General features: G+C 51.4%; 2 protein-coding genes across 2 annotated transcripts; one reads left to right on the top strand and one right to left on the bottom strand.

Moving 5' to 3' along the window:
• PODANS_6_1100 (uncharacterized protein) lies at positions 1-604 on the top strand (the record flags this gene model as incomplete). The annotated part of the gene is made up of 3 exons (XM_001910362.1): positions 1-154; positions 222-463; positions 530-604. Coding segments are annotated over 3 exons (471 nt in total), but the record flags the coding sequence as incomplete, so codon positions are not given.
• Positions 605-4,952: 4,348 nt separating this feature from the next.
• On the bottom strand, positions 4,953-6,447 carry PODANS_6_1110 (uncharacterized protein; the record flags this gene model as incomplete). Its single annotated transcript, XM_001910361.1, has 2 exons — positions 4,953-5,302; positions 5,376-6,447. The coding sequence occupies 2 exons, from the start codon at positions 6,445-6,447 to the stop codon at positions 4,953-4,955; spliced, it is 1,422 nt and encodes a 473-aa protein (XP_001910396.1).
• Positions 6,448-8,286: the final 1,839 nt, after the last annotated feature.

Raw genomic sequence — 8,286 nt, 5'->3', positions numbered from 1 at the left:
GTGACCATGAAGGCGGGGGATGAGTTCACTTTCACGCTCGACACGGCGGTCTACCACGCCGGACCGGTGTCGTTGTACATGAGCAAGGCGCCGGGCTTGGTCAAGGATTATGACGGGAGTGGGCAGTGGTTCAAGATTTATGATTGGGGACCGAGTGGGAATTCTTGGCCGATGAGGAGTAAGTCCCCTAATGTTTTTTTGGGAGTAGAGATGTGATAAAGGGTTGGATGGTTTATTAAGGGAATACCTAGTTTCGTACACTTCGAATATCCCAAGATGCATCCCCGACGGGGAGTACCTCCTCCGCATCCAGCAGCTCGGTCTTCACAACCCGGGAGCGCCGCCGCAGTTTTACATTAGCTGTGCGCAGGTCAAGGTCACGAATGGGGGGAGTACGAACCCGAGTCCTACGGCGTTGATTCCAGGGGCGTTCAAGAGTACTGATCCGGGGTATAATGTTAACGTGAGTCTTTATTGCTGATTTGGTTCGAATCGGGGAGATGCTGACATAGATGGGGGGGGGGAATAGATCTACAGCGGTAGCATGGCCAACTATCAGGTTCCTGGACCTGCGGTGGTAAGTCTTTTTGCCTTTGTTTCATAGTTTTTGGAGATGATCTTGGAGATACTGACGGAAAAATAGTTCAAGTGCTAGACTGGCTGATGAGCGGGAGAGGCGGTTTGTGTGGTTGTCTGTGTTTGTGTTGATTATCCGTGCTTGTGCTGGTTATCCAAGTTTACGCAGGTCATCCTTTGTGTTGATTATTTGAGTTCTTTGTGGGACGACGAGTAACTGCTGATGCTGGACTTTGCAGAATCAGAAAGGTCAGCTGGGAAAAGGGCAGTCTCGAGGCAGTTTTGCAACGCAAAGGTCAATGAGAGCCGATGTGTAATAAAGAAGTTGAATGTATGTGAATGGGAAGTTGCCGCTACACGCCGAGGCCAAGTCATGCGTCACCAAGCAATGATGAAACCTTGTTAGATGGGAAGGAAGGATCTAGTTGATCTTTAGGCCTCTCAATAGCGATACATTTATAATCTCATTAACAAGTGGTACGTGTTCTAGAACCGCTTTGGTGTTTGTAACGGCGTTTGACCGAGTAACCCCCCTCAATCGGCGAGGTTTCATGATTACAGGTTGCCACTCTGACAACATCACTCTCAGGCCTTGTATATCAGTTCGTATCTTCTCAATCATAGACCGGTGTGGCTAGACAGACGCGTTCCATACCCGAACCTTCAAAGCAGGTGCCGTGCCTAGCAGCCATATGAAGCTTTGTCTAAACAGCCTGTTACGTAGCTCGTTGGCCTGTTGGGGCCGCGACCGTTCCATATCCAAACTCTCACGTCAAGTGTCATGTCTTTGAACAACCAACAAGCTCATGAAGCATCATCTGATAAATTGCCGTACGACTTTCAGCAGCATGCGTGCCTCTCCCGCAACCCATGATAGCGTCAAACGCACTCAGCTACTTTCGATAGTTCAAACGCCGAGGTCCTCAACACCGTTCCCTCTACTACAAACACCCTGGGTCCTCGGTACCTTGAGCCATCGAACAGACAGCCAGAGACACACACTCACACAGAAGCAACTCACCTCCACTACCACTCAAACCCCCATAGCAACCCCCAAGCTCAACTACCTTCATCGAACTCGCACAAATTCACACCTTTGCCCTCGCCCACAATGACCAACTTCCAAGAGGACTATAACGAAGCAGTTGAACACCACGAGAAATGCAAAGAAGATTTTGAAACCAAGAGAAAGGCCCACGAAATAGCCAAAGAACGCCGCAAAAAAGCCAAAGAAAGAGGTGTTTCAGCAAAGGAACTAGCAGACTTGGACGGCAAGGAACTCACGGCCTGCAAGGAGGAGCTGGATGCGGAGTGGGCCATGAATGATGCAAAAGAGGACATGAATTTAGCCGAAGAGGCTTTGAAAAATGCCAAGGATATCAAAAAGCGGTGCAAGAAAACATTGAAGCAGTGGTGTGAGGGGCGATTGGGATCGGAGTGCGAGATATCTGGGAGTAGGCGGAAGCAAGAGAGTTTGGGGCGGTATTCGGGGCATCAAGTGACGATGGCAAGGATGATGTCGGCGATTGGAGCAGGAGAGATAGGTTCAGGAGGAGGCACTGTTGGAGGGCAATCAGCGAGACGGCTTGTGATAGACGAAGGGGAGTGTGGACCATTTTGGCGGGCACCTTGTTTCTTTTTTGAACTTTCTGGAAGAGGACAGCTGGCTGTTCGGAGCGGAGCTTTTCGGGGGGGGGGGGGCACAGATGTGTGTCTAAATGGCCCGGCGCCGGCATCTCTGGATGCGAAAGCACACTGCATTTTTGGCTTGCCGGTCTTCAATGTTGATCGGAAGAATAAGGTACCCTATTAGCAGAACCAATTGATAGAGTTGTCAAATTTCTTAAACTCTAATGACATCATCAGAGGCCAGTGCTCTGGCTTTTATGTGACATTATTCATCAGGAGTTTGGCACCAACCCCAAGGCCAAACCCCCAAATCTCCTCGAGACCAGTGTCAGCAGCTTCTTGTCTATTAGTGGAATATGGCAACAGGCCTTTCAAGCCACCCCTCTAGTTCCTCCGGACTTGAACAACCCTAATAAGGTAGGTACCTGGTAGTATTTCATCGAAGCCTGGAATTTAAAGGTACAGGCAATAGCTGGCTTTCATTCTAACAACACGAAAAAGTCACGTTTCTCCCCTAACCAGTTCACTCGCAGCTTTTACTCCCTTTGCGTATCTTCAATATACCAGAGCTCGTCTATGCGAAGAGGCACAATTTCAAACATCCCTAAGCCCCGACACCCAAGGACTTTAATGACTGTAACAACAATACCAGTCCATGGGAGTGTGTTGATTAAGAATTTGCCAAATCCAAGGAGCCTCTTATGGGGTGCATTGCCATCCTTTCTATGGGCGAGAGCAAGGTATTTTTTGATGATGGCCCTGCTTTCAGTGAATTCCAGCTAAACCCATCACTCGATGACCTGGCCCACACCTTCCTTGAAATCTTATCAACACCAAGGCAACCACATATCAATCTGTTCAGTAGGCAGGAGCGACCATCAAGGGCCGATGGTCAGGCAAGAGCATTCATGCATTCAAATCAGAATCAAAGATAGGCATCCTACCTTCACCAACCGCAATCTCCTCCAAAGTCCCCAACATCACAATGTCTTTCAACCTCTGGCCTAGATCAAAAAGCCCTGACACAAGGCTAGTAACCTACTACTCCAACCTTTTTCTCTCGTTCCACAACCCCCAACTCGGTTATCACTCTGTGTACACCTCATCTTACCTTATATCAGCCAAAAGCAGGTAACCCCGATCTCCTTTCCCCGCAACTACCCGACTCCCACAACCATCAGATGCGGTCCGACTCCGACAGGTCATATCAGCGCGCCCAATGTCTTAGATCTGATGGTGGGCCCAAGGATCATCCCAAAATAGGTGAGGTTTCCCCGCAAAGATGGGCAAATGGTTTCAGGTTGGACTGCGTGTTTAACGGGTTTAAGGAGGCTTGGTTGAGGGGTTTCGGATCGGTAGTTAGCTGGTCGGGACCGGTTTTGGACGACTGGGAAGGGGATCAGTTTGAGCTGTACATGGATGGTGACGGGGGGAAGCTTACCGCTTTCATGTCCGATGTGCCCGGGCTGGGTGGTGATGTTGTGGGAGATAAGGGGATGGGTTAGGTGTCTCTGGGAGTTCCAATGTGTTGTGTCTGTGTGTTGTCAACGGACGTAACGGTTGAATGGAGGGTGTGGGAAGGGGGTGTGGGTGGAGGTGGGTTGTTGAACATTTGAAATCTCGAGTTGGTACTCACCTATCCAAGCATCCAGGACAAGTTGGGTTTGCGGTCAAGTTTGATAATGACAACGTGTGGTCTAAGAAAACTACGGATGAGGCTGTTCAACGATTTTCACTTCCTTTCAAGATCAAGCCACATGATTGTCAAACTGATACCCTCAATCAAGCCCAGACATGAAACTCACCGCCTCAAACAACCCAACCTCCCACCCTCAGTCAACCACACAAGCCACCCCCCTCCCGTCCTCAGATCTGAAACCAATATGTGATCGCCCATCTCAAAACCTGACTCTCATCGCAACAATCTCAGATCTCAACTTACCTGACCCAACACCACCTGTGGATCCCAACCCCAAAACCAATATCCAATCTCAGACATTTCAGATGCACAGCAGCCGGACAGTTGCGTGCGTTTGATGGAACGCTCCTGCTGCTGCACCACCACACCAATGTCTCAGTGCTTAAGCCAACGTAGTCTGGATGTCTTGAATTTTTGGCCAGCCAAGTTAAGGTAGGTAAGCAGATCCGGCAACCTGAATCCGAAAGGTAAATGCTCGGGGTTTGAGAAGGGAAACTCCTTCCGAAACGGCCGTCAAGTTGTCACCATCCAAGGCCAACCTGGTAACATTCCAATAATTGTGGATCTCTTTTTTGCTGTCCAGCCTTAGACATCAAACTCAGTAATGTCAAACGAACAACAAGACAGTCAAGTCAAAGATCTTTGACCGGGTGGGATTGAAGATGATAATAGATAGGTAAGATGATGATTACTTAGGTATCGTAAAATATCTGCAAAAGAAAACTACATTAAAGAAAAATAGACAAAAAGCAAAAATAAACTCCTGGTTTTGCTCCCCCCGCCCCCCCTTTACCAGCCAAAGAAATATTACCAAAAGCAAATACCCAGGACTCCAAACCCACATATCTAAATCAAGCTATCGTACCATGTCAACTCCCCCCCAAACTCCCAAAAAACAATATGATGTACATGCACTACTCCCTCACCCCCTCACCCCTGACCACCACTCCAGACTCCGATATCACCCCACCTGCTGCTGTGTCCAAGACAAGCATGACGCACCATCACCCCAACGCCACCACCTCTTTGACAACTCATCATCTCCGAGTCATACCGACTTCTCGACAGTGGTGGTAGTAGGAACCGCCCCAATAGTCCTCAACTCAGGCCTCTCCAACAACCCATACCGCCCCTCGGCCAGCAACCTCTTCGTCGTGATCCTCTCGGGATAATTCCTGATAAACATATTCGTGAAATGCGTCCCATAGTGCACCCCCTTGTCGTTTTTTCTGCGGTCGTCTAGGTCTGTTGGGATGACACCACCATTCAGGGGCTTCAACACAGCCTGAAAGCTCGGCTCGTGAAAATACGCAAACGCGAACCTCTCTCGTGTGTTCAGGCCGACCTTGTGAGGCGTGGCGGTGAGGTAGTTTCTCGTCAAGTACTGCATCATATCCCCTATTTTCCCCTCATTAGTCCAATCATCCTCCAGGTTGTAGAAGAAAAGGAGTCAAAAAAAAAAAAAACTCACCAAGAATAACCGTATGTGTCCCCCCAACAGGCGGGACAAAAACCCACCCCTCCTCCTCCTCCCTCAAGCCCGCAGCACTCTCCTCCCAATTCGCAAACCTCTCCTCCCGACTCGGCCGCCGAATAAACAACCCCCCAACCTCATCCTGCGCCGAGATAACCAGCAGCCCATAATCCGTGTGCGAGCCAATCCCCCTCCCCTCCTTCCCCTTCCCATTAGTCTTGTTCCTGGGAGGAAACCGCAAGACCCGTGCGTGATGCCACCCCCCCTCCCCCTGTTTCCCATCATCACCAATCCACCGCCCCAGCTCCCCCTCCTCAAGCCCCAACCCCATCTCCACCAACCTCACCAACCTCTTCCCTTCCTCCCCTAGCTCGGTCTTATACCTCATCATCGTCTCCCTCATTCCCCCATCCTCAGGCCAGGGAACAGGTCCATGACAAGGCCACCCCGCCTTGACCCTCGAGTCAGTCTTGGCGAAATCACGGGTGATGGTGAATATCTCGCTGTAGTCGGCTATGCCGTCGGTGACCTCCTCCCCGGAGGCGATGTAACCCCCATACGACCGTTCATCCACGCAAGCCGCCTTTTTCTCGGGCGGGAGTGCAAAGAACTGCTTTGAGGCTGCCATTGCTTCTTTGCAGAGGCGTTGTTGGAGGGGGGATTGGGCTATTTGAATTATGCCGTCTCGTCGGAAGGCCGAGATGATGGATTTTGCGAGGAGGTGGTGGGATGGGGTGGGGAGGATGACGCTGGGGATGGTAAAGGTGGGGAGGGTGGCTGTTGTGGCGATGTAGCCCGGGGGCATGAGGGGGTGGGTTTGACTTTGGGGGGTGGTGGTGGTGGTGGTGGTGGTGGGCTGGCGTGGGGGTGAGGCAGGTTGAACAGGGAGTCTGGTGTTTTGTGCGGCTCGGACGTTGAACAAGCGTGGTGGCATGCTCATGGGTGACGACGACCTTGAGGAGACATGGGTGGCGGCGGCAACGGCGGCTGTGGCCATTGTTCTGACGGCTCTGCCGGGTAGAGCAGCCCGGCAGAGGGGAAGACCCGTGGTGCGGACCGAGATCTTCATGTTGAAAAGGTAGGTAAGAAGAAGGTGTGTGATAGACAAAGATGTAAGACCAAAGGGTCCCGTATTGATATTGTGGCTTCAGGCTGAAGTGGTGTTTGAGATGAAAGCGGTGGTTGTTGCTCGAGATCAGATCAGGGAGGGAGGAGAGATCTCTTGTTTTTATGCTTTATATCTATGTGCCTGACAGCGACTGACAGACACTTGGGGCGAGTCGGCGCCTTTTCGGGCTAGGCGGCGGTGTGGTAATCGAGGTAGATCAAAAGTCTTGTACCCATCTCGTAGGCACAAGTACCTGAACTCTTGTCGCCTGTCTCGAAAATCAGCAACCCCAAACCAAACCCCAGTCGGGTACAACAAAAGGACTCACAGGGGGTTTGGGGACCACCTCCGAATTTGGTTGGATCTCCATGTGAATGTCGATGTGTGTGGCAGCGTAACCTTGAAAATCGGAAAGAGGGAAACTCGTCTAAACCTGCCGGGACAACAACAACAACAACAGGGGGGGAAATATCCCGCGTCGTTACGTTGAACTGAATCAACGGTTTCTGAGCCGCATTCGTGCGGACCATGAGCGGGAAAAAAAGAGACATGTTGCGAGACCACCGTGATCGGACTGGCCGCGAACTGTATGTACATAGGATGACCTATCCAGGTACCTCCCCGGATTTGTGTCAATGGGCCGCCGGTACCAATCCTGGCATGGCAGGCTCTGCCTTTGTGAGTTGGTGATACACGCCCTCAGTGGTGCAAAACTAAGCCAACGAGCCAAGGGGAGAGGCTGTGGCCGAAAAAGCTTTGCGAGCCAAGAAGTGGGACAGCAGGTCGCGAGGACAGCAGGTCGCAATGGTATTCTTTGCGCCCCTTCGTCCCAAAGCCCCCCGCCCAAATTCTCAATCGGTTCTGTCCCCTCCTTCTGCCGGGTGTACCTGATCCCTCACTAGGGTCGTCGTGGTGTCCTTGACCACAGAGATGAGGTTGGTTCGCACCGGTGGTGGGAAGCATGATAACTGTCAGAACTCAAATGGCGTTGCCCGTTGACAAGGTACCACAGCCAGACAGCGTTTTTACCCTGGTGCCATCCTCCTTTAAGGTGTTTCGCTCGTCGTTAAAGTGTGTATGTGGTATCGTCAGATGGCATTCTCGTAAAACGCGCATGCCATTCAGGCAAACATATCTGAGACTCCCATCATCAGCATGGTACAGGAATCAAGATGTGACAGCTGTCAAGCTGGGGAAAGAATGACCCTCGACTGCAGATTGCCGTAGGCATCATCGTGGCAGTCAAGGCAATCGAGTAACGATGCAGTACCAAGATGCACGTGCAACCGTTTTGGCAGGCGACCGGCTACTCGAGCTTGAGAGTCTGGATACACACCATCACCCTTGAGCGACGGTTATCATCGAGATGGAGAGACATGTCATCGAGATGCCTCTCCAAGGCGCCTATTATCGCTACCTGTCGTGATGTCGTGTTCTTGTCGTCCGCGTCCCGCGGCTGATGATAAGCTTCAAGTCACGCCAACCATCAAAAGCCGTGACGGCAGGTGTCGTGATTCGGACTTGGAGCCGTCGTGTCTTCTGTCAAAGCCACACCCGCCATCCGGGTTCTGGGGAACAACAAGCTAAGGCATGAGGCATAACGCAGCGGCCGACCTTGGGTGCAATATCAACATTCTCTTCGTGTCCTGACTCGATCAACTCGCAGCTATCCTACATGACATGACGTACCGGATACTCCAGCCGAAGACCAAAAGAAAGCAGAGTTACCCCTGGCCGTGCCTGCCATACGTGTTCCAGCTCTTGGTCCACGATAGTCTAAGATCAACCCCCCCCCCAACC

The sequence above is a fragment of the Podospora anserina genome, chromosome 6 (assembly GCF_000226545.1).
Source record: "Podospora anserina S mat+ genomic DNA chromosome 6, supercontig 2".
Taxonomy (NCBI): domain Eukaryota; kingdom Fungi; phylum Ascomycota; class Sordariomycetes; order Sordariales; family Podosporaceae; genus Podospora; species Podospora anserina.
Note: the sequence above shows the minus strand (reverse complement) of the source record. Positions and strands in the feature narration are given on the sequence as shown.